The sequence below is a fragment of the Salvelinus sp. IW2-2015 genome, linkage group LG16 (assembly GCF_002910315.2).
Source record: "Salvelinus sp. IW2-2015 linkage group LG16, ASM291031v2, whole genome shotgun sequence".
NCBI classification, from domain to species: Eukaryota; Metazoa; Chordata; class Actinopteri; order Salmoniformes; family Salmonidae; genus Salvelinus; species Salvelinus sp. IW2-2015.
This window is the reverse complement of record NC_036856.1, coordinates 19,644,714-19,672,193: the sequence shown is the minus strand read 5'-3', so window position 1 is coordinate 19,672,193 and position 27,480 is coordinate 19,644,714. Positions and strand designations below refer to the sequence as shown.

Below are 27,480 nucleotides of genomic sequence, written 5' to 3'. Positions count from 1 at the left end.
TCCGTTCTTCGCAGACAGAGCAGACTCCCTCTAGAAGATCAATGTGGGAGTGTTAATTGTATCATTTAAGGAGGGGAAATTAGGACAAAAATACTTTTGGGCAGTTTCCATTCAGCATAATTAAAGGGAAATATGTTATAATCAAATTAGACAGACACAGCAACATGATGATCAAGGAAATGGGATTAAATATCCCTCCTGTCATTGGTAAATTGTGAATGGTGTCTGATCAGGTTGCAGAGCTCTTCTCTATGCGTTCTGATGTGCCAGGTCTCTCAGAGGTCAAACAGAATAGAATAGTTCCCTCCTGTAGGCAAGACATGATGAAGACACTGGCCTACTGTTGCATGGTCTAGAGGGGTAAAATATCTAGGCCCCTCACTGGACCTCCTGGAGGACATGTGATGTCATAGCCTAAGGGCACCCACTTCCCCACAAACATGTCTGACAGCTCTTTGCCTTTTGGAAAAGGGACTGTCATTTTGGCAAAGGCCTGAGAACGTGCTGTTTAAATTGAACTGGTTCTCATTTGTCAGGACCTGTCAGTGCTTTGGATATGTCTATCTCAGCCATGTCACCAGGCTGCACTGCTCTCAGATATTTTCACTAGTCACTCCGGAGAGAGAGGCTGTGGCTTTGCCCTGAGGCAGTTGTCGGTAGGGGAGCGGGTCTTCACTCACAGTGGCACCTCACCACTTTTAGGAGCCAGCTGAACAGCTGGGAGAAAGAGATTGCCAGCTCATCAAGGCAGTTTATCACAAAGCCAAAATGTTCAAGTGTGCTGTCAGGCAGATACTGAGCCCTTTACCTTAATAAAGTTGGGAATCACAGGAGGCCTTTATGTTGGAAAACATGTAACAGCATCATTGGAAGAAGAGGGTCTCATACAAGGAACTAATAAGAGTTGATTGGGTAATGGTGAATGATAGAATCTCTATGAACAGCACACACACAATATTCTAGCAAATATCAGCACCAGTGAATCCCACAGTGTAAATTAGATCTGTTAAGTATAATTTTTTTTGCAATTTGCTCTTGGTTTGGAGGTTAGCATTTTGTAGCTTGCTTTTCTTGGGTGAGGCTCAAATCAGTGGGTGGGCCATTAAAGGTAGATACATTTGTTTATTTTAGGCATTACACTGGGTGGGCAGAGATCAGTCCATCTGCAATATCCTTCAGTGGACTGACCTACTTTACCACTATACAATCACTTTAACCGTCCTCCCAGTGTTGCACTGCTACGTTAGCAACCAGCAGTAATCCGTAATAGGCCTCTCTCTTCCTGCTGGGATAATGTCTTTTCGGACACTTTTCCCATTAAATTTAGTCAGACAGCTTGCAGGAACCCTCGGTGTTAGGTATTGTGCAAAATATGTTATATTACTTCCATAAACTAGCTAGAAAGTGTAAATGACTTTCAGATCGCCTTGCAGTCTCCATTCTCTCAGCTCCCCTTCAGAGGGGAGGGAAATTATTGTGTGAAATTATTATTTAGCAAGATCCCCCATGTGCAACTTTCTTGTCTTGTCTTTGTGTGAAGGCAAACAACATATCTGTTTAGATAAGAAAGCCAACGCAACGCTTTTGATGTGACTCACTGAGGCATAGCTGACAGGGTATTGTATACCCAGAGATTCCTATGCAATATAGTTGAATGATCCTGCATAGTAGTCATACACAAGCAGCTCATTTTTGTATATAATAAGGATTGTAAACGGTATTTACATTTTAGTCAATTAGCAGACACTCTTATCCAGTGCGACTTACATTTTCCTACATTTTCCTTGTGGGAATTGAACCCACAACCCTGGCGTTGCAAGCGCCATGCTCTACCAACTGAACCACACGGCTCATTTGTTTAAAGCAGAGTAATGAGCCTGCAGCATTTGGCAGTGCACTTCCCTTTGGCCCTCATATAAAATGGCCTCCATCACTGTAATAAGGAGAGTGGAGATACCTCATCAGATGAAGATAGAAGATAGAAGTAGACATGTCTCCTGCATCTAATGAGATGTTGCAGCCACACAGAAATGTGTATGTATCATCGCACCGATAGGAGATAAGATGGGTTTTCTTTCTGTGTAGTGGAATTTCGTATAGGTCTCGAGATAATATTATCAGCATCCTTAACTATAACTGTGACAAATGAGAGCTTTGATCCTGTACGATAAGCGCCATATTCATTTGTTTAATTAAAACAGCTTGTCTCTTCGTGGTGAGGGGTCATTTTAAAAATGTTAGAATTAAAGCACGTAATTAAGTGGAGCCCAGATAAGGACCCCTGTGTGGTGGTTGCTTCTGCCAGTGGGGAAGGCAAACGTCATTTATCCCCTGTGCAATCCCACAAGGTCGTTCAGTTTATTAAAGTTAGCGGTGCGCAAGCACGATAAAATATCTGATGTACTTGTTGGAGGAGATGGTTAGCAAAGAGTTTTTTATATCTAACCCAAGATAGACCACAGTCTGTCGTTTCCAATGGGAGCAAATTAATGGGCAGAACAAGCAAGGAGGTGGCCAGCCAAGCACGAGCTAGCGAGATCTTATTGGCGCGTTCTAGCATGTGTTTCTGTTACAGAACACCTACTCTATGAAGTGTGCGTGTGCAATAACTCCATTCACCCTTGCACTCCTTCTAGACAACGCACATTTTAGAAACTTTAGGAAAGGGTAAAGTCTACAAAAGTTAGTCCAATCTGTTCGTAGCTGATTTTAGTTTTGGGAACAGAAAACTGTATTGAGATCAAATGTTTAATTGATTAGAAAATGTCAGCCAAAATCAATCTCACTCCATCTTCTCCCATTGTCAGCCACTGGGCTTCCTCTCATCACCATATTTGGTGGTGAGTGTAAACGCCAACCAGATGCTTCAGATTTATACATTCGGTTAAAATATTTGGCTCATTGTTCTACCTGTGGGGTTAGGGTGAGTCGGTGCCCAATGCTCATATAGTCTATGGGATGGAGGCAATTAAGATTTCATGTTATCATGTCTTTGAGAACATGAGAAGGACTTGTTTAGCAACAAGCACCTTGACAAAGATATCTGTTTGGGCAATGGAGTGTAGCATTAATTATCACACTCTTTGATTAAATGCGTAGTCTGGGAATGAATGTCACTTGTCTTGCCAGGTTTCAACATGGGAGCCATAGAGGGTCATATTTTGTTTGACTCTGAACTATTTTTATATACCAGTGTCACAGGCAGTTGAATGGAAGCCCACTTTCTGTGACATCTACTACTATCTGGTCTCACAGGAAGGATTGCCTTCAGGCATTTCAACTACGAAGCTTTGTGTCCTTTACATGTGTAGTCGTGTAATACCTCAATCTCACATAATTCAAAGAGTAATCCAGACATTCAATAAGTCCACTCTGCACACTATCAATATTGTCTATCCCAAACAGACAGCCATGGAGATCAATCCAAGAAAGAATGGCTTTCTAATACATGTCTTACAATCATTATGAATCATATCACAGATGTGACTGATAGGTGGGTTTAGAGGGAGGAACCATCAGAGGCTAAATACGATGACTTTGTTTGGAGAAATGGGAACCAGATTCCATCTTCTATCTCACATGGATGTAGGGGTTATGTGTTCTTTCTGAACATGTTGTTTGAACTGGTGGGGCTTCTAGACCTCTGTGTAATCAACTAGTTCTACTTTCTTCTGTGAACTAGTGAGGTTCCTCTAACTGGTTGTGCTTTTGCGCTTAGCAATATGCTAAAGCTGGTAGTTGTTTTGTTCAGGATTATAATTACCCGAAGAGAAGCAAAGTTTTTATCTTGTAGTGGATTTTTGTAGTGGTTGTTTGTTAAAGAGTGAAAGTAGTGCAGGATTGAGAGTGACATGTTTTAGTCACTTTGGCAAAGAAAACATTGGCCACAAGAATAGGTTCAGTAGCAGACTTGTATAACCACAGTATCTTTATACTCACATAAAATTCACACAGTAGATTCCTGCTGTGTAAAATAGAAATTCCCAGTAAAATGGAGGAAACGGGTGAAGACTAGAGGATATATTTTCTCACAAAATCTCTTTAGCAACTTTTCCTGAGAGTTAGTCTTGCCATAAATCCATTGAAGCAGTTGGTGTTTGTATCTAAGCTAGACCTATATCTTATCTTTTTTTATTGCTATTCCTTCATCATCCTGTTTTTAGAACAGGTGATTTCACACTCCCTGTAGCCCTCTTAAGTCTCATTATCATTCTGTGTCCCTCTCTTGCCTCTTTTAGACTCCACTCCATCAAGGCTGCTGCGTACTACAGAATCACTGGCTTCAGATCAGGGAGGAATAAATCCTCTGGTTAACATTGCCAGCACTGGTTTTTGTTTGGTTACATAAATCATCAGATGTGCACCTAGAGATATATTGCAAAGGTCACTTCAAATGTGAAATCAAATGGAGTTGAGCCTAAAGGAGGGGAGGCTTCTTCTGGCTGTAGAAGGCAGGTCCAGGGCCAGTGGCAGCTAGTGGGGAGCTGGGGAGTCCGAGCTGTAGCACGCCATCTTCTGCAAAGCTATACAACTAGGGAGAAGAGGCCAGTGTGATCTGCTGGGAGCAGAACACAAGTACACTCCACTTTTACTGGTCCAGTCCAGGTAGTAATTCCCTATAGGGATGAGAGTCAAACCTACATTTGTCAGAGTCAGAGGTTGTTGTGTTTGTCCTGTGGTACCAGTGGAGAGGCCAGTAGTCTCTCTAGGGCCTGAGGGACTGTGTGTGTGTCTCTGTAGAGGCTAGATTCTGCGGACCCAGAGCACGTCTTCCTTCACCGGCACCAGCGGTGCCTGGGGTTGTTAACAGACACCCAGTGGCACTCCATGATTCAACAGGACGGTTTCAAGGCCGAGGAAAGAAATATCCAGATTTTCCTATTTCATTGCGTGTCAGTATGAAGAAGAAGGGCGACAGGTGTAATGCATAAAACGGCCCGCGGCTCCATCAGCCCTCTGACAGCTTTATGGGGAGAGGTGTTTCAATCACACAGCAGCGTCGGCGTGCATCAATCTCCACACCACTGCACAGCACAGGGCATGGGGGGAGTAGAGAGAGAGAGGAAGGAAGAGTCCTGACAAACACAGTAGGAAGATTACTAATAGACCAGCAGGACTCCAGGGAACCCGCACTAGTACAACAAGTTTGAGGACTGAAACGCACATATATTTGGACCATCTACCTTAGTTAGGTAGTAGGTACTTTGGCTGGAGCCGAACACTGTAAGCAGAGTGAACAGCAGCAGTAAGGTAGCTATCTCTCCAAGATACCAGCTGTAATGAATATGGGTGAGGACTGCCTAAATGACATTTGTGTTTGGATGCATTTGTGTGTGTGTGTGTGCTGGTGTGTGTGTGTGTGTGTGTGTGTGTGTGTGTGTGTGTGTGTGTGTGTGTGTGTGTGTGTGTGTGTGTGTGTGGGTGGGTGGGTGTGTGTGTTGTGGGAGGTTAAATGAAAGTCACTGAGCACATGTGAAACGTCATAAGCAGACAATGAAAAATGACTGTGGCGAAACTCCTGCAATTTCACAGTGGGAGTACAAGCAGGGGAATGTTGGCCGATAATCACTGGGCTGGTGCTAGTGGACTGCTAATTCGTCCTGTCCTGGTCTCATCTGGGCCTGTTGTCCATTCTTCCAGCTCAGGTGCAGGCTATTGCCTCTCTCTGTGTAATTCTGAGTGGGGTTGACTGGGGAACCTGCTGTACTGGCCGATTGCTCTCAGCTTTCTCTGAACGTAAGCCTAGTGATTTCACCGAGGGGGCATATCGTAAGGCAGATGTGAGTGAGTGTGATTTGCTATGATTTGGCCATACGCGGCCCGCCACACACTATCTCTGCCTGGTCTGCTCCGATTGGTGTTAACCCTTTATGCCCCAAAGGACACTGCAACTATAACAAACGTTGATTAAAGGAGGAATCTAATCCTTGGAAATATCATCTTGATATTATTTCATTTTGCTCCAATGCTTTTTTAATGAGCCGTCTTTTTGATGCATTTGTATTTAGTGAAATCCCCTCGAGCCTTGACCTCTGTGTTGTTTTTATTAACCACGGGCCGGCCCATTACAGTTTAGCAGTGTGTTAAAGAGATTTCTGCCGTGTTACAGTGTGGGCAGGAGGGATGCCATCATGGCAACAGCAATCTGCAGTCCAGCTCGCTGCTAGCTCACTAAATCCCACTCCACCTCCAACAGAAAAATAAATAAGTTATAGTTTCATTAATCCTCTCCCACCTTCAAAATAATAACCCTGTTGCTTCATGGAACATTGATGTGGTTCTTCCATTATTCATAGTGGAGGTCCTGTTCTTTTGTTCAGGAGAGGAAATGAAAGATGGGTGACAAGGAGTAAAACTGTCGGGAGGAGGAGAACGTGCATGTGTTGAGGACGGCGATGCCTTCCAGAACGCTGCTAGGCATCACTCTTTATCTCCACTCTGGCCAACTGCTTATTTCCTGCTGTGGGATATTTGAGTCAGTGCAGGGCGACGGCATGACAGTCTGCTGTGAAAGGGATGGATCTTTGTCTACATTTCACGGCACCAAGGTGTAAAATGCCATTTGTCTTTTCATTATATGAGACTGTTGTTGAACCATGTCGGAGAAAATTGTGGGTATGCACTCAACAGAAGAGTGAAAATTGGCATCATCCATAATGGGACTATTGCCTAGGGTTTTTGTTGTGCTTTTTGCATTGTGTCCTCATTTACATATTACTTGTATGAGAAAATGTGTTTGACATCGCTGATTTTGTAGGCGTAATCATGCTATTGCTATGGTCTAATTTGAATATTTAGTAATGGGGTTGCATAGAGGAAAAGGTCATTGTGTTTCTTTCTTCCCAAAGCCCTGTTTCTTAATTAAGACAAATCTTGAAAGCGTTACATATTGATTCTGCTTCTCTCAAGGCCGCACTTTGAACTATGGTTAGTAATGGGGGAGATAATGATTGTTTGTATGCAGAAGGTTTGGTGATAGTTTATTGGGGCCAGCAAATGATTTCCAGCAGCAGCTCCCATCATCTCCATGGTGTGTGATGGTGAGAGATGAAAGGAGGATGAGAAAGAGGAGTGGTTGGTGGGAGTCTGACAGGACTGAGATGGGAGTCGTCGCATGTTTTATTATGATGAGGTGAAATGTTCTAATGCTGTTAGATGACATGGAATGCAAACCATCAATCAGACACGTGCCATTCTTCATGCCAATGGAAACAAAGTCCCGAGGGAACCGTACAGTATGTTTCAAAGAGCTGAGGGGTTTGCTGGGATATTACCATATTTTGGTAAGACAACATGCAAAGACATTGTTTTTATCTTTTATAACATGAATATTCCTGTCACCATGTATCACCATGTTAGAGGTGTGTGGTCTTAAGGGGTTCCTGTGTTATGAGTGGATGTATATTTGTGTTTATGAGACACTCGATAGAAGGAGGGAAAGCCATCTGCCTACCTGCTGAGTACTACTGTACATGGGTCACGGAAAGTACTGCTAGGCCAACATACAGTTCAAGCATACACTCACTCACTCACTCACTCACTCACTCACTCACTCACTCACTCACTCACTCACTCACTCACTCACTCACTCACTCACTCACTCACTCACTCACACCACACAACTCAAATCAAATGTATTTATAAAGCCCTTCTTACATCAACTGATATCTCAAAGTGCTGTACAGAAAACCAGCCTAAAACCCAAACAGCAAGCAATGCAGTGTAGAAGCACGGTGACTAGGAAAAACTCCCTAGAAAGGCCAGAACTTAGGAAGAAACCTAGAGAGGAACCAGGCTATGAGGGGTGGCCAGTCCTCTTCTGGCTGTGCCGGGTGGAGATTATAACAAAACATGGCCACACACACCGTGTTGTATTGCTATCCTTGTGGGGACCAAATAATTCCTTCCAAAATCCTATTTTCCCTAACCCCTAACCCTTAATTTAACCATAACTCTAAACTTAACCCAAAGCCTAACCCTAACCCTAAAACTATACCTAAACCTAAACGTAACCCCTAACCCTAACCCTAACCCCAACCTTAATTCTAACCCCAACCATAATTGTAACCCTAAACCTAAACCTAAAATAGCATTTTTCCTTGTGGGGATCGGCAAAATGTAAAAATCAAATCAAATCAAATTGTATTGGTCACATACACATGGTTAGCAGATGTTAATGTGAGTATAGCGAAATGCTTGTGCTTCTAGTTCCGACAGTGCAGCAATATCTAACACGTAATCTAATAATTCCACAACAACTACCTAATACACACAAATCTAAGTAAAGGAAAGGAATAAGAATATATAGATATAAATATATGAATGAGCAATGGCAGAGCGGCATAGGCACGATGCAATAGGTGTTATAAATACATTATATACATATGAGATGAGTAATGCAAGATATGTAAACATTATTAATGTGGCATTATTTAAGTGACTAGTGTTCCATTTATTAATGTGGCCAGTGATTTCAAGTCTGTATGTAGGCAGCAGCCTCTCAGTGTTAGTGCTGGCTGTTTAACAGTCTGATGGCCTTGAGATAGAAGCTGTTTTTCAGTCTCTCGGTCCCAGCTTTGAGGCACCTGTACTGACCTCGCCTTCTGGATGATAGCGGGGTGAACAGGCAGTGGCTCGGGTGGTTGTTGTTCTTGATGATCTTTTTGGCCTTCCTGTGACATCGGGTGCTGTAGGTGTCCAGGAGGGCAGGTAGTTTGCCCCCGGTGATGCGTTGGGCAGACCGCACCACCTCTGGAGAGCCTTGCGGTTGTGGGCGGTGCAGTTGCCGTACCAGGCGGTGATACAGCCCGACAGGATGCTGTCAATTGTGCATCTGTAAAAGTTTGTGAGGGTTTTAGTCACCAGTGGTCCGAATTTTACTTGTTTTACTATCCTTGTGAGGACTTCTGGTACCCTAAGGATAGTAAAACACACACACACACACACACACACACACACACACACACACACACACACACACACACACACACACACACACACACAGCAAGAGGGGAAATATAATTGTATTTGGATATGAAAATGCACGGATATGTGTAAATGACATTCCCGGGGCTCCAGCACATTGAATGATTTACCTTTGTGGCGTAATGGAGCAATTTCTTTCTTTCTCTCTTTTTTCCGCTTTTCAATCTGCAGTAAAAATTCTCGCTTAGCTCTGCGACAAGTCATCTGTCACTCTGCGCATGGCGGATGAGACTCTGGTGACAAAGTGGCCCCAAGACTTGCTATTCTATCTCCCATGAGGGATATTAAAGAGCAGCAAGCATCAATTAAATACTACAGTGCTGCTTAGTGCAAAGCAATGCTGGATAGTCATGTAGTTGATCAGTTGGTGACCTGGGACAGTGTGGATGGTTAGCTTTTACTCTCAGGTATATGTTAGTGAGTTGTTTTATGGGGGTGATGATGGAAGTCAGATGTGATGGACGAGGTTATGGAACATCAGTGTAAGATTCTAGTTGTATGTTTTCTTTGTTTGTTTTTCTGTTACATTAGGCATACAGAGGTTTGTATTTTGTTGACCCGACTATAGAAATGTTGTTTGAGAGCATTGAGGCTTTAAGGGCAAGGCTTCGGCAGCCAGAATCTCTCCAAAGTGACCTGTAATTCCCAGTGTCCAAGGTAATCACTGTAATGGCCTGTCAACACAGCCAGAGTAAGCAAGCAAACAATGTGCATTACTCACCCACTGTCAACTCATCCCTGCTTGGTTTCTGACCAGAAAACGTGTGTGTGTATGTGTTTCCATGTAACTGTGTGTGTGGACGTGTGTGAAAGAAAGAGAGAGAAAATCCCCCACAATAAGTCAAAAAGCCCCTTCTCTTCAGAGAGCAGAGTTGATCCCCTTTCTTGCCCAATGTCATGGCTGTCACATTCCCTCTGTGCTGAGTGTGTGTGAGGGAGGGAGAGAGAGAAAGAGAGGGCGGGGCGGGCTGTGGTCCAGGGGTCAGGCCCTGTTTTCACACTGCTGTCCTGTGGCCGAGCAGGGCTGTCACTCACACCCACACCAACACAGCACATCAGAGAGGCTGAGAGCTGGGATGGTCTCCCCGGCTTACCTGTGAAATACAGTATTTCGTGCCTCTCCACTCATCACAATCTGCTCCTCATCTACACCACACTTGTTGGAGTCCATTCTGTTTTGTCTCACTCCCTCTATTGATGAGCTCTCCGTGTCATGTCATCCATCCCTATTCCATTATACACCTACAGTATACTCCTACCATCTCTTAGAGAGGCTACGGTCTAGCTGGCCTTATTTCATCCCACAAGGTTGCCTTTTGTTATTCTGACTGCGCTACAATTCGCCGAGTTCAATCAAAGACTGAGATTGCCAGCCCAGCTGTGATAAAAGTACATTCGGCTCTAAATTAAATTCAACATAACTGGGAAATGAAGCAAATGCGAATAAACAAAAGCGGATGCTCGGGTGATTTGACTGTGAATGATGGCGGTGGAGTGTGAAGGGTAATGTATTGTTTCTTCCTCTACCGTAATTGAGCTGTGCCTCTCAGAGGCTCTGATGTGACATGTGGTGCCCCGGGACAGGGCACAGAGACAGTAAGAGGATAGTAGTGCTGTGCTAAGCCTGTGATTCGCTAGCTGACTCCAGTCAACCTCAATAAGTGCGGTGCCCGCTCCTGCTCTCGCTCCCCCAGCCCCAATACCAGCCTGTGGCGTGGAAGTTAATTGGCAGCATCTGCTGTCTGGGAGCCCGAGCGCCCAGTTACCCCCCTGGCACCTGGAGCCACCAGTCTGCCTGCAGGCAGCGAGCGGAGAGAGCCCAAACACCACAGCTGCCACCGGTGCCAGGGGGATGTGGTCAGACAGGCTGGCCGGCTGTGCCAGGCAGGGACACCCTCAGGGGACAGATGGTTTACAGATCTGGGTGGTAGTGGGGAGAGAGAGGGAGAGAGAAAGGAGAGAGAGATAGAGACTCACCTGCCATGCCCTAACAGGCACAACACTGATTTCCATTTAGAGAAGGCGAAGAGCCTGCTGGATTTGGTTGTTGTGTAAAATTGCCTTCTTTTTAAACAACAAAGTGGAAAATGTAGCATTTTTGTAGTAGAATCACAATAATTATTTTAATGCCGGTTGTGGTCAAATTATACTTTAAGCTTTTGTTGAGGCAGTATCCTAAATCCAAAGTGCTGATTCTATCCAATATGATGTTATTGTTTTGAATCTCATAAGGATTGTAGCTATCCTTTGTCCTAATGTCCTTGTGTATGTGTGAGGTCATTCTCCTAACCAGTGAAATTACTGATTCATGCTCTTCATTTCTTGTGTACACTATGACATCACTAAGTGTATGACATTATTCTGATGACCTCATTGTGACCTCATGGTTTGTCGTGTTGCCATCAGGAGAGTGGATGATCTCATCAGCCTAACCTCTATCTGATGAGTCATACCGACACAGACTCAGTAACATGGTTATGATACGGCTGAGATCATTGTTGTCATACTCTATTTAATGAGTATGTGGATGTGCATTTTTGAGATTTACGTTATGGCTGAGAGAAAGCAACAAAGAGGTTTTACACAGAGAGCTGAGATGGGAATACTTTCATCATTGGAATTTCACTTTCAGAAATTAGTTTTTTTTTGCAGAAAACATGTCTCCTTTGATGAACACATTTCCAACACAACTTATATATATTTCAGGAACTTGCGGGTGAATTCACTGTATATGGTTTACTCTACAGGAATCACACATTTCACGTTAGACTCCTGTCCTATCCCAGTATGAATGTTTATGTAAATACTTGAGGTAAGTTCACAGACAACAAAGGAGTGAGAGGGGAGGTTGTCTGTCTGGGAAGATAATGCTATCTGAGAGCAGGCAAATTGAATCTGGAGATGCATCTGCATTAGCCCTCAAAAAGCCCTGTCACTCCGCCATCTCTACTCCATCTCAACAGCATCTCTCCAGCACACTGCCCTAGGCTACATTAAGCTACATGTCTGCCTTCCTGTAATTAACAGAGAGTTATTGTTTGCCTTCTATGGAGAATGAATGCGGTACAGTTGTCAGGAGCAGATTGCTCTACAGTATGTCTCGGATCTAAGCAATGCGTGTGTGTTTTTGTTGTTGTTTTTTGCGTTGGTTGTATGTGTGTGTGAGTGTGTCTGGGTGCAGTGTTGTTTGCCAGCCAGTCTGGCGCCAGGCTGTCTCCCTGGGTCCACTCCACCCAGTGAGCTGATGCAGACAGTAGACACATCCCCATCTCCCCTGGTAGAGGAGAGAGAGAGGTCTCCTAACCACTCCACCTGCTCTCTCTCTCTCTCTCTCTCTCTCTCTCTCTCTCTCTCTCTCTCTCTCTCTCTCTCAATTCTTTATCTCATAGTTGTATTTGTTTACAACATGCTTTCAGACACCTTTAACTGATTTATCAGTGTGTCTAATAGAATGTGTGATTTCTCTGTTGTTTGCGGCTGGGCAAGGCCAGCAGTTTTTGTTGTTGTTTACAGAAGTGAGTGCCTCTCAAACAGCTTTTCTATTATGAGTCATTATGACATTCGCTTTACTCCATGTTTAGCATATTCACATTAGCTGTAGTCCTAGTATGATGGGTGTGATGGGTGTGTTGGTGTCAGCTGTCAGTCAGACCACTCTGTGGCGTTGTGGCTCCCCTGGGACCTGGCTGAGACTGAACACTAATGTGGGGTGGGGTCTAATGCTGCTGGTGTTTGTTCCTGTTATCATAACCCCTCATACACTTTTACACATTTATCAACACACACCCACACACCAGGGTAAAACACTGACATCATGGTTGTGGCGTGTTAGTGCCCCCCTCCCAGACTAATGCCACCTGCCCTCATGCCCCAGAGGGGGGTGGCGGCGCCACGCTGGCGATGGCAGGGTGATCATCTGCTTTCAGCACAGTGGGACCTGTAGCTGCACCAGCATGGAGCCATGGGCGGGCCTGGGGGAGGGGAGGGTGCAAGGCGTAGTCAACCCTCTGCCCTGTCTGGCACATAGTCCACTGTTAATCACATTTATTAACCTCATTGAGAAAAATCTAAAATATCCACACCAAGTTTGTATTCAAACTTTCAGATTGGTTCACAGGTTTTGGAAGATGTTTAGTGCTATGGTATTGACCACAGTACTTTAGAGAGATATAAAGACAGGCGAGTGGACCTGGAACTGTCTGTAGCAGGGATGGGAAGGTCATGCCACAACTGAACACCACCGAGAGGTGTGGCCATCTGCTGGTCAATCAGGGTGCTGGCACAGCTACACTCCTCTCCAGGATGATTCTGAGCACTGAGCACGGTACAAGGTTGCCTGATCAGACAGGACAGGATTCTCAAGACCTCATTTAAGACATGTTTGCCCTGGTTTTGACTCTGAATGCGATCGCAAGCCTCTGGCCCTACATCACATCGACATCCACATAACACCCGTGGAGATGTCTTTCTGTTGAACCTGCTGTGCATGAGTGATATGTGTATGAATGAGATCCACTGTTTACACACGGATGTGAGTGGAATATTTCCGCACTACAGAGTAATGGCCTGATCCTGGATAATGCGGCCCACTCACCAGAAGAGGGGTTGTAGAAGGACTATCCTCCATCACAAGGCTCTATGCTTCACCACTGACCCTACTGTATGAACCCACTTTACAGTGCTGCCTGCCTGGCTCCCTCCATACCACCACTACCCAGCCAACCCAAACTGGAAAAAATCTTCCACTGCGTTTCAAAGACCTGTCAGCAGTACCGTAATTTATCACCCCTGAGCCCACTGAGTAATTCTAATGGCATGTATTTTGATTACTTATTTTGATATATTTAATGACGCCATAAAAGGAACCCTGAAGTTGAGTCGATGCCTCTAGCTGAATACTTAAGTACCCAGTGTGTGTGTTCTGAGTGATTCGGTCGAGAGAATTTGCGACGCTCTTAAAACATTAATAAAAGTGAGCTGGGGAGTGGTGTCTTGTTTGTGTGATAAACAGAAGAAGCATCATGGTGATGCGCAGCGACCTTACATGTTCTTATGTGACCTGATACCTATATAATCCACTTGCTTCTTACTCCTCTCTGCAACAATAGCTCTCATTTTTATCCATTATCCACTTTCATCCATTACCTCCTCTAATCTAATACTCTGATAATCCACTCTCTGTCAGTCTATGATTTCACATTTAATCACCAGTCCAAATAGAGATAAATATATATATTATTTTATAGATGTAAGAAACTGCTATTAGTGAATTTCACCTTAGTGTCTTGGACCTGGCTCAAGTTCCTCATAGTTTCCATTTCTGCATGCAAGCAGATTGGAATATACAACCCCAGTGCATTACTCTGGGGCTTTGAGTTTATGATTTCAGGTCTAATGACCCAATGATTTAAGGTCTGGGAGGCTGTGTGTGTGTGTTGCTGTTCACCAGGCACTTAGCTCTAACATGGCTATGTTCTCATAGCATTTATGAGTGGAGGTTCCCCCGCATGCTCCTGCAATAGAACAAAGTACGGAGCCAAGGCATTTTTTGCACTTACACATAGTATTTGGTGCTTTTAGGTGGGACTTGTTTAACTCTGGTAGAATACTGTATCTGCTGCTGCATACTATTCAATCATGTAAAGCTCTATGAATTTGATCTGATATTGATTGTTGGCCTGTTTGTTCATCTAATTCACCCAAGGGTTTGTAATTTATTGAAGTCTCTAAAGAAAATTATATTTTAAACGCCAATATCAGACAGCATAACGTTGGGGAGACAAATAAACAAATTTACCTAGAGTGAATAGAACAATCAAATCATGAGTGTTGAATGGTGAGAAGTGAACACTTCTGACATGGACGTCACATCTCACGTGCGATGCCTTTTTTCACTTCTGTCTTTCCCCAAAATGCTGTGGAAAAAGGGACAAGACAGCAAATTAAATCTCTTAACGGTTTTGATGTTAACACCTTAGAAAATCTTCCAGCGGCTTGTTTAAACCACTCAGCTTCAGAGGGTCCCTGTTCAGGCTCAGATGTCTTTGTAAACTGCTTATTGTCTCCACAGAAAGTGGGCTTTGAGATGCCTTTCCAAAGGAAAGCCCGGAGCCTACTAACAACCCATGACTACTGTACATTGTTTTAAACCCACACACTGATTTGATGCTTTCCAGGACATTCAGTGACTTGCAGTGGCAATCACTATACACTATACTCCAGTATACCATCAGTGATCACATATGGCCAACAGAATGACAAAGCAAGAGAGGTTGCTTAGTAACAGTGCCATTGGATACCGTCTTTATGTCTGATCTGCATCCTAAAAAGATGGATAGATACATCACACATGTGAGTAGGAGGCATACTTGACTGTTTTCAGATCATTCTAAAGCTATTTTCTGCTTGGATTAGTATGCAAAAGAAGGAGGCTGTGCCATGTTTCAACAAAAGTGAAATTGTTCAACATCTGGCAGCGTAGGTAGAGAGATTGGCTCTTCAAATGCGGCTGGTAGTATATTATGGTGGTATAGTATCATTGTGAAAAATATCCAAATGTAAACATTTTTATTTTAGGAACAGAGCTTCCATTTGTCACAAATTGAGATGGTGTAGAACTGTGGCACTTGTGGGACATATTTTAAACCATTCCCAACATTGAGCGCTTGACAGGCTCAGCTTTGAGAGGGAGCAGAGAGAAAAGCGAGAAGCGTGACTGCAGTGACCTCTATGCTTGATTGATTTGAGAATGTAGACAAGATGTCCCTAGTATGAAAGCTACCGATTTTATCCCTCATCTCTGAGACTTCTGAAGGAAACAGATCAACATCAAAATCAAAGCCCCTCTTGTATCTGCTAACAGTTGAGAAGTTGAAAAGCAGAGGGAAGGAGAGTGACACCTCAGTAAAGGCTTGCTTTTAGCTGCCAGTGCTCTGCTCTCTTTGGTGTTGACCCGGATTCTGCTGGAGAAGTCGTGTTATCACATAAGACATTTCAAGCAGAGTTTTGTTTTTCTTATCTTCATTTATGCCTGCTCTTGTATAGAAGTTGTGTTAACACGTCTCACAGCCCTCGTTCAGTTGATGACCTTGAGCTTTAGGATGGAACTTTCTGTGGTGTAGAATATGTTTGTGACGTGTGTGTGTGAGCGTGTGTTTGCTGTGGCACTGAATTGTGAAACCACGTTTGTGCACATTGTCATCGGAGGTGGCTTTTTTGTTGTTGCCACATGCAGTGATAAATCTGTTTGGGAATGGGGGCACTGTACCACATCCTGAAGTACGAGAGGCATGGGGCAGCATTATTTAGATAAAACGAATTGCCAGCAGCCGTTCAGGAGCAGACACTGCAGAGATATAAACCAGGGTGACAGCAACCTCTGCATCGCTGCTCTCCAGAGGAAGACACAAAGCTATTTTCTTTGGCCCATAACAGTAAAGCAGTCCTGCGATGGCCAGCAGTAAATTCCTGTTGTGTAATTACAATCAATATCGAAGACTCGCTCAGTAGCCAACAAGGTCAAATGGTACAGAGGAGAGCTGCACGGCTGGATAATGCCAAACAGATAGATGAATAAATAACTGGATAAAGTGTCATCTTATTTCATTCTTCCGGGTTGGGGTGTGACAGGGTAATGCGGCCCCCTGTTTTCAGCCTGCAAGGTCTCCTGGGTGTGCAGGGAACAGCAGAAGGTCCTGCACTCAGCCCTGGACAAGCAATGGAGGAAGCAAAACACCTGGGACCTCCTGACACAAACTATCATTGTGCTGTGTTTGTGTGGGCGTTCATGTGTGCGTGCGTGTGTTTGTGTGGGCGTTCATGTGTGCGTGCGTGTGTTTGTGTGGGCGTTCATGTGTGCGCTGCGGTGGTTTGTGCATCTTTGTGTAATTCACATGAACAGGACAAACACTTCACCAACACACATTTTTCATCCCACATTCCACCAATATGTTTGATTAGGAATAAATAATTTGATTTAAATTAAAGGTAATATACTTAATTTAAATTAAAGGTCATTGCATGAGCCATGAGCCCAAAATATCACACTGAGTATACTTGATTACACAAGCAGATTAAAGTTAGTGAAAATGTAGAAATTCTTCAAAAAAAGTTTTTAATTATTGCTTCCTTCTCCCATTCCTTCTCCTTTCATGGCGCTTGTTGAGCACATGGTATACATACGAATGTGTGGTGTGTCTTTGGGCCCGTGCCCAGTAGTATTGTCGACTAGCTCGTCAGCCACCTAATGCCCTGTAGGATGCAGTGCAGTGATGTGGGAGAGGCACCCGCCAGGCAGCCAGCCTTGGGGCTCTGCAGACACTGGATAAGAGCCTTCTCTGGAGGGGGGCGGGCCAGCACTGCTTTACTGCCCCCTCTCCTCTCACTCCCCTCTCTCTACCTCTCTCCCCTCTTTCCTCTCCTTCCCTTCAGCCAGGCATGAGGCAGGGCGGGGTGGCTGCATTAGTATTCTGCTGAGGACAGGCACACTTGCACAGAGATAGGAACACTTTCTCCTCTACCAGGGAAATAATCAGCTTGGCCTTTTCCCCCTTTCCTCACTTTGCCTTATACAACTCGGCTAATTTGTTTGATTTTAATTCTGTGTTTCACTTTGTAGCGGCAGCAGCATTTTCTTTTGAGGTTTGTTTGTAATATACGTGTGTGTGTGTGTGTGTGTTGTGTTGTGTGTGTGTGTGGTGTGTGTGTGTGGTGGTGTGTGTGGTGTGTGTGTGGTGTGTGTGGTGTGTTGTCTGTGTGTGTGTGTGTGTGTGTGCGCACGGTCAGCATAAAAACCAACAGCCTATTTCCCATCTGCCCATCCCGTAGTTTGAAGGCGATAGAGTATGGGGCTTATTGAGAGGGGGGTCAGTGAGTCCCAGGTTCATTTGAGACAGGCTGCCTGCTGCCCTCTGCTTATCAGATAGGCCGCTCAGGACAGCAGGCTGCTATCAGATACAGATAGCATCTCAATCTGATCCTGGTCCTACAGGAGAGACGCCAGCAGCCTGCTATCACAGCCTCTGATCTGCCTCCTCTTTCTCATCCTCTCCTTATCTTCTGTCTCCCTCCTCCTCACTCACTCTCTCTCTCCCTCCCCCTTCCATCATCCTCTCTGTGGCCTCAGCTCAATGCCTGTCCGTTATTGCTTTTTCCCCTCTCAGAAGATTCACTCTCTTCTACTCCTCTTTGCCAACATTTGTTGTGGATCGTTATTCACCCCCCCTCCCACCTTTTCTCTCACATATCCTTTTTGTCAGCTTTTTTATTTGCATGTGCACAGGCTTTATATGCAGTTATCAGCTGCGTAGACACTCATTCAGCTGGGATGTACCATCAGTTGTTAGCCTGTATGAAACATCCATAGTCTACCATTGTCCTTCTTTATTTACTGCTTAATACAGTTAGTTTGGGATGCAACTCAGATGATGCCCAGTGAACAGGAGAGATGCAGAGGCAGCCAGGGGAATAGAGAGAGCAGAGCAGAGCAGTAAACTGAGAGGCTGTAGGGGATGCAGTAGTGTCACATTTCTGATTGATCGCTACTTAAGGCCCCTGGATCACTCTCCTTGTAGCCCTTGGCATTACCACAACAGACCGGATGACAGCGAGACTAGAAACTTTCCCTACTGGTCCATGCTCTCACATTGATACCATTGACCTTATAGACAAAATGCTGCAAGCAGTTGTCCCATTATAATCGGTTATCAACCTGATAGAGTCTGGTGAAAGGTTCTGAGGGAATTATCTAATATGTATACAGTATGTATTGTATATGAGAGATGAATTTTCTCTAAATCCTTGAAATGTTCCCCTGTCCTTGCAGGCAAAGACTCCCGACTAAGAATGTGTACTACTACCGCTGCCCTGACCATCGGAGAAACTACGTGATGTCTTTTGCCTTCTGCTTTGACCGAGAGGATGATGTGTACCAGTTTGCCTACTGCTACCCCTACACCTACACCAGACTGCAGCACTACCTGGACAGCTTGGAGCGCAGGAACCTGGACTACCTGCAGAGAGAGCAGCTGGGGCTCAGTGTGGTGAGTGAGTGTGTGTGTGCGTGCTTGCATGCATATACATGTGTGTGTTTGTGTCGTTGTGTGTCATCTCTCCCTCATCATACCGTTTTCCACAGAATACCAGAGAGCCCCCATCCCAGGTCCAGCAGTCCTCTGCTTCACCTTTTCATGTTATCAGTATGACTGTTCAACTCTGTGTGATTGTAGCCTGAGAGAGGACAGGAGTAGCGTCCTTGACTGTGCTAGGAGGTGTGGTGTGGAGGCTGGGGGAGCCAGCCAGAGTGTGTTTCTCTGTCTCTCTCTGTGTTGTGCCTGTGCAGCACTGCACGCTGGTTGCCCTTTGAGGGATAGCACTGCTGCGTGTAATCAGGAGAGCTCTCACCTCTCACAGGAGCAGGTACTGGATCATGCACGCTGCCTGCAGTACTGTTTGCTCTTATCAAATAATTGTAGGAGAAAAACTCATTAGAAATGCTTGAGAGTTCTTTATTATTATATTTTTTTTACATTTGTCAAGGAAAGCTAGCTGCAAGCACCAATGATGAAATTGCATTTATTGATAAAAATGAGTCAAATATTTATGAAATTTGGTTTGAAGGGCAGATGATGTTGATGATGTGAATATCTCAACCAATAGGAGCCCAGAATTGGCAACAAAGACAAGAACAGGCATCAGCATATTCCTTCCATAGTTCCCATCATAGAATTAGAATTAAATTGAATTGTATTTGTATGCTTCCCACTGTCCTATCACACTTTCAAGTACAAATGAGGGCTTGAAAGTGTAGAGTATTAGTTCTGCTTTTATGCCGCACTGGCACTTTGTGATGAATTCAGACATAAAACAGAGTGAGTTGGCACTCGGACTAAAGATTAGTATGCATAGTCATAGAGGTGTTTTATGGCCTTATTTGTCTTTTAATGTCCTGTGGTCCTGGGTCTTTGACAGCCTGGCCCAGCCCTCTCATTACGACCTGCAATGAGAGAGGGATGAGGGGACCTTTCCGTCTGCTGCAGTAAAGAGCCCCAGTACCTCTAGTGGCTCCACACAGCCACATGATACATGTTTGCTGGTGGAGCTTACCATACGTGTATGGAGATAATATACTCCACACGCACACACACAGATCACATGTGCATATCTACACATACAGTTGCCCTTTCAGATGTAGACTCCATGGACCTATAGTAAATCATCAGGGGTTAAGACAAAAGACTCGCCATTTAGTGTGACATTCACCAGTGACCTTGACTGAGTGCCTTATCATGAATAATATCATTTTCAATCAGCCTCTCACTCTCAGTTTAACTTGTGCATGAAGGCATAAGATAGAAAGTGCTTTACAATGCTCATTATTTCTGATCATTAGGTATGGCTTGCTCTTAGGCTAGTCATAGCACCAAATGGAACTGATTGGAAAGCTACATTTCAAAGATGTAACTACACATTTGAGGCGTGATTATAAATCAGCAGATGCTTAGATTGTTTCAGCCCAGAATGAGCCTGGAAGTGCTTGTCAGATCTTCAGGGCTGGAATTTGTCAGTGACACAGTTCCTCCACGTTTACTTTAAAAACCTCTGTTAGCTACCTGGGCTGTATCCTTGATGGAAGCTTGGGGGGTGTGAGCATGGCCAATAAAATGCTAGGGAAATGTAATGCTAGGACCAAGTTTTGGGCAAGAATGTCCAAGCTGCTTGATAAGGACTCAATGAGAGTACTAGCCACTGCCCTGATTCAATGGCATTTTGACTACGCTACTCTGGTTTTGGGGCTTATTTAAGCTTCTGAAGGGGAAGCTCCAGATAGCCCAGAATAAGCTGATCAAGGTAATATTGAAGGTGATTCCACATACTCACATATAGCTACTTTCAGGTACTCAACTGGCTGCCTGTTGAGGCTAGGGTGTCCCAGATTACACTGGGTGTGGTTAACAGGATTATTTATGGTTCTGCGCCTAGATATTGGACTGATAACTTTCCCCATGTTAGGGATGCACACAACCACAGCACCAGATTAGGTGTTGCTAATGTGTGCTCTACAGGTTCAGGAGTAATGCTGGGAAATATGCTTTCTTGTATACAGGAACCTCAGAGTGCCCATAAAAACGATGTCCTCTCTGGGCAGCTTTAAAAAGAAGGTTAAAAACTTGTGTGCCCATATGAATGTTCCCTCCGATGTAACTGCAATAATGAAATAGATGTGTTTCTTGTATTCGTTTTTTATACAGTGCCATTTTTCCTATTTTGTTGCATTTCAACCTGTAATTTAAATAGATTTTTATTTAGATTTCATGTAATGGACATACACCAAATAATCCTAATTGGTGAAGTGAAATGAAAAAAAATTACTTGTTTCAAAAAATTCAATTGAAATTAAAAGTGGTGCGTGCATATGTATTCACCCCCTTTGCTATGAAACCAAAAATACGATCTGGTGCAACCAATTACCTTCAGAAGTCACATAATTAGTTAAATAAAGTCCACCTGTGTGCAATCTAAGTGTCATGTGATCTGTCACATGATCTCAGTATATATACACCTGTTCTGAAAGGCCCCAGAGTCTGCAACACCACTAAGCAAGGGGCGCCACCAAGCAAGCGGCACCATGAAGACCAAGGAGCTCTCCAAACAGGTCAGGGACAAAGTTGTGGAGAAGTACAGATCAGGGTTGGGTTATAAAAAAAATCTGAAACTTTGAACATCCCAGAGTGGTAGGCATCCATTATTAAAAAATGGAAAGAATATGGCANTGTGTGTGTCCTCTCTCCCTCATCAAACAGTTTTCAACAGACTACCAAAGAGCCCACAGCCCAGGTCTATCCACCAGTCTTCCACTTCACATTTTCATGTTATCAATATGACTGTTCAACTCTGTGTGATTGTAGCCAGAGAGAGGACAGGAGGGGTCCTTGACTGTGCTACTGTAGGTGGTGTGGTGTGAAGTGGAGGCTGGTGGAGCCACACAGAGTGTCTCCTCTCTGTGTTGTGCCTGTGCAGCGCTGCATGCTGGTTGCCCTCTGAGGGAGAACACTGCTGCCTGTAATCAGGAGAGCTCTCTCTTTTCACAGGAACAGGCACAGGATCATTCACACTGCCTGCAGTACTGTCTGCTCTTATCAAATAATAGTAGGAGAAAAACTCATTAGAAATGCTTATTATTATTATTTTTGTGTTATTATATATATTTTTACATTTGTCAAGAAGAGCTAGCTGGAAGGGGCAATGATGAAAGTGCATTTATTAATAAGGAATGTGGCGGAAATTTAAAAAGGAGTCACATTTTCATGAAATATGGTTTGAAAGGGCAGATGATGTTGGTGAAGAATAATTTCAGAAAGTGATATCTCAACTAATAGGAGCCCAGAATTGGTAACAAAGACAAGAACAGGTATCGGCATATTCTTTCAATAGTTCCCATCATATAATTAGAATTCTAGAATTCTATGAGTTTTTCTATGCTTCCCACTGTCCTATGACATGTCCAAGTACAAAATGAGGGCTCCAAAGTGTGCACCATTAGTTCTACTTTTTAGCCTCACCAGCACTTTGTGATAAATACAAGAAGTTCAGACATAAAACTGAGTAAGTTGGCACTCAGACTAAGGATTAGTTTAGTATGCATAGTCATAGAGGCGTTTTATGGCCTTATTTGTCTTTTAATGTCCTGCGGTCCTGGATCTCTGACAGCCCGGCCCAGCACTCTCATTACGACCTGCAATGAGAGAGGGATGAGGGGACCTTTCCGTCTGCTGCAGTAAAGAGCCCAAGTCCCTCCAGTGGCTTCACACACCCACATGATACATGTTAGCTGGAAGAGCTTACCATATACAGTACCAGTCAAAAGTTTGGACACATCTACTCATTCCAGGGTTTTTCTTTATTTTTACTATTTTCTACATTCTAGAATAATAGTGAAGACATCAAAACTATGAAATAACACATATGGAATCATGTAGTAACCAAAGAAGTGTTAAACAAATCAAATATATTTTATATTTGAACCACCCTTTTCCTTGATGACAGCTTTGCAAACTCTTGGCACTCAACCAGCTGCATGAGGTAGTCACCTGAAATGCATTTCAATTAACAGGTGTGCCTTGTTGAAAGTTAATTTGTGGAATTTCTTTCCTTAATGGGTTTGAGCCAATCAGTTGTGTTGTGACAAGGTAGGGGTGGTATACAAAAGATGGCATTATTTGATAAAGACCAAGTCCATAGTACAGTATGGCAAGAACAGCTCAAATAAGCAAAGAGAAACGACAGTCCATCATTACTTTAATTCTTATGGCTGCAATCCCGTTAACGTTATTGATATGACAACAGCCAGTGAAAGCGCAGGGCGCCAAATTCAAACAACAGAAATCTCATAATTAAAATTCCTCAAGCATACAAGTATTTCACACCATTTTAAAGATACACTTCTTGTTAATCCCACCACAGTGTTCGATTTCAAAAAGGCTTTACAGCGAAAGCACCACAAACGATTATGTTAGGTCACCGCAAAATCACAGAAAAACACAGCCATTTTTCACAAAAAGCAGAAATAGAGATAAAATTAATCACTAACCTTTGATGATCTTCATCAGATGACACTCATAGGACTTCATGTTATCATGTTTTCTATACATATATGTTTTGTTCGATAACATTGGCGCCACGTTCAGAAATGCCTCCAAAATATCCGGAGAAATTGCAAAGAGCCACATCAAATAACAGAAATACTCATCATAAACTTTGATGAAAGATACATGTTTTACATATAATTAAAGATACACTTGTTCTTAATGCAACCGCTGTGTCAGATTTCAAAAAAGCTTTACGGCAAAAGCACAATATTCAATAATCTGAGAACAGCGTTCAGCCACAAAAGTTACCCGCCAAATTGTGGAATCAACAAAAGTCATAAATAGCATTATAAATCATCACTTACCTTTGCTGATCTTCGTCGGAATGCACTCCCAGGTCTCCCACTTCCACAAGAAATGTTCATTTTGTTCAGTAATGTCCATCATTTATGTCCAAATAGCTATTTTTGTTAGCGTGTTTGGTAAACAAATCCAAAGTCAGGAAGCGCGTTCACTAAAAGCTGACGAAATGTCAAAAAGTTCCGTAACAGTCAGTAGAAACATTTCAAACGATGTATTGAATCAATCTTTAGGATGTTTTTAACATAAATCTTCAATAATGTTCCAACCGGAGAATTCCATTGTCTTCAGAAGTGCGATGGAACAGACCTCCCTCTCATGTTAATGCGCATGGTCAGAGCATGGTCAGCTCATGGTAGACCTTACTCATTCCCGTCTCCTTCGGCCCCACTTCACAGTAGAAGCATCAGACAAGGTTCTACAGACTGTTGACATCTAGTGGAAGCCGTAGGAAGTGCAAACTGACCCATATCCCACTGTGTATTCGATAGGCGATGAGTTGAAAACCTACAAACCTCAGATTTCCCACTTCCTGGTTGGATTTTTTTCTCAGGTTTTTGCCTGCCATATGAGTTCTGTTATACTCACAGACATCATTCAAACAGTTTTAGAAACTTAAGAGTGTTTTCTTACCAATACTAATAATAATATGCATATATTAGCAACTGGGACTGAGGAGCAGGCAGTTTACTCTGGGCACCTTTTCATCCAAGCTACTCAATACTGCCCCTGCAGCCATAAGAAGTTAAGACATAAAGGTCCGTCAATCTGGAAAATGTCAAGAACTTTGAAAGTTTCTTCAAGTGCAGTCGCAAAAACCATCAAGCGCTATGATGAAACTGGCTCTCATGAGGACCGCCACAGGAAAGGAAGACCCTGAGTTACCTCTGCTGCAGAGGATAAGTTCATTAGTCCAAATTTTTGGTTCCAACCACCGTGTCTTTGTGAGACGCCGAGTAGGTGAACGGATGATCTCCGCATGTGTGGTTCCCACCGTGAAGCGTGGAGGAGGAGGTGTGATAGTGTGGGGGTGCTTTGCTGGTGACACTGTCAGTGATTTATTTAGAATTCAATGCACACTTAACCAGCATGGCTACCACAGCATTCTGCAGCAATACGCCATCCCACCTGGTTTGCGCTTAGTGGGACTATCATTTGTTTTTCGACAGGACAATGACCCAACACACCTCCAGACTGTGTAAGGGCTATTTGACCAAGAAGAAGAGTGATGGAGTGCTGCATCAGATGACCTGGCCTCCACAATCACCCGACCTCAACCCAATTGAGATGTTTTGGGATGAGTTGGACCGCAGAGTGAAGAAAAAGCAGCCAACAAGTGTTCAGCATATGTGGGCACTCCTTCAAGTCTGTTCAAGACACACACACACAGAAACCACATGTGCATATCTACACACACAATGAAAGAGTCATTTTTGTTCCATTGCCCTTTCAGATGCAGACTCCATGCAGTAATGGCACTGTGGCATTAAATAGCAAATGGACCTATAGTAAATCATCAGGGGGTAAAACAAAAGCCTCACCATTTAGTGTGGCGTTCACTGGTGAGCTTGACTGATTGCCTTAGCATGAACAACAGCATTTTCAATCAGCCTCTCACTCAGTTTAACTTGTGCATGAAGGCATACGACAGAAAGTGTGCTGTGCAATGCTCATTATTTCTGATCATTAGGTATGGCTTGCTCATAGGCTAGTCATAGCTCCAAATGGAACTTGTTGGAAAGCTTGATTTCAGAGATGTAGCTACACATTTGAGGTGTGATTATAAATCAGAGGGTGCTTGGATTGTTTCAGACCAGAATGAGCCTGAAAGTGCTTGTCAGAGCTGCAGGGCTAGAATTTGTCAGTGACACAGTTCCTCCACTTTTCTGCTACTCCGCATTAACTGACGCACAGCCTTTCATTGTTGGAGGGATTTGAAAGGAGGGTTATGTCAGTGTGTACATTGGCTGATGTCTCAGGGAATGTAAACAAGTGCCAAAGCAAGAAAAGATGAGGAGGAGACAAACTGGACTCAGCGTGACAGACTTAGAGACTGGAAGACAAGCAGAGGGAATCAGGCCTCAGGGCCAAGCAGCTGTAGCACACTAGGTCTACCTGCCTACCGATAAACAGCTGCAGTAATTATGATGCCTCATCTCCACCAAACACAAAGAGAGATCATAGCTCCACTGTAATAGGGGAGGACTACTATAATTGCACTTCTGGGATAATAACAAATGCTTGAACTGCATATTGCCTTTCAGCCTCCGTCTCTCTACCATGCCTTTATCGTTTTTTTCTCTCTCTCTCTTCTCCACTCCCTTTTTTCATGCAGTCTTTTTATATAGCGCCTAGATCTGCTTCAGGGACCAATAGTAAAACAGCTTTTTGATGTCATATGTGCTACTGTAGGTGAACACCAAAGCTTTGTAAGCATGCTAAGCAGTATGCGTTGTCATGTTTGTCACTCAATGTATGGAAATCTTTTTTGCCATCTGCTTTGCCCAGGTGTCAGTCAATGAGAGGTGGGGTGAGGTTTGAAAAACCTCTGTTCATCTGTGACAACTTAACAGGCAGTGCGGGCTTTTGTTTATGGCCAAAGGTTTCTTTCCTTCGGCTCTTTAAGACAGACGTTACAGATATACTGGATGTCTCTCTTGCTTCTTGTACCCTAACACATTCTTTGTGATGGTCTACAGTCCTGTGAAAGGTTTTATAGAGTTTCTGTTGGAAGGGTTAGGCACTGTATCCATTCCCCTGTTCTCTCTTTCTGAAGATTTCTCCTACAATCCATTCCTTGACTGTTGTGTGAGCTACTCTCCCCCCTGAGGGACAAGTCCATGAAGACAGAGTGGATGCTGCTTGGACCTTTCTCTGCTAACAAGAGTGTGCACTCCAGGCAGAAGTTTCCTTCAACTATTCCACCATTTCTCACGTATTGACTGCTAAAAAGACGGCCAGGGCCCAGTATTGAAAGCACACCAAGTTTGTTTGCTACACAAGTTGACAAAGCGTTTTCTTATGGGCAGAGTCAGTCTAGGAGTTGCAGAGAAAGCAATTTTACCATTCCCTTCCTGTCATGATGGCCAACTGTGACACTATTTGTCACCTCTGACAAAGCAGCCCTTATCTGCAGCCATCTATGATTCATGTGCAAATAAGAGCTGCTCAGGATGATAAGTGAGGAGTCGATGACCATCCTTAAGTCTGCACCCCTCAGCTGCCATCAATGAGTTCCACAATACTTACTGTGTTTTATGAGGAAAAAATATTTGGAAAAAAGTATTTGCTCAAAACAGAGGATTTTATCATTTTGAAGTGTGCAGCTTAAATAAGGAAAACAAGTTCCTCAAATTTGACATAGGAACACAATAAACTGACATTTTTGCAACGGAGTTACACAATGCTTATTGTAATAACCACAAAACTCTTTGCTCCTCATTCTAAACCAGCTCTGAGCTTGTCTACAATAATAGGCCTTCTAAGTGCCCTGTGGATGTCACCTTCAAACATTCAGGGCTCACACAGACTGAGGATGTAAAGAGGCCCT

At 43.7% G+C, this 27,480-nt stretch overlaps 1 protein-coding gene across 6 annotated transcripts in view; it reads left to right on the top strand.

Moving 5' to 3' along the window:
* bend5 (BEN domain containing 5) overlaps window positions 1-27,480 on the top strand; it is a 444,711-nt gene that overhangs the window by 199,002 nt on the left and 218,229 nt on the right. For all 6 annotated transcript variants that reach the window (XM_024003944.1, XM_024003939.1, XM_024003938.1 and 3 more), the window contains one exon: window positions 18,809-19,025. In XM_024003944.1, the coding sequence (XP_023859712.1) occupies window positions 18,809-19,025 (217 nt within the window). The remainder of the gene's footprint in view (window positions 1-18,808; window positions 19,026-27,480) is intronic.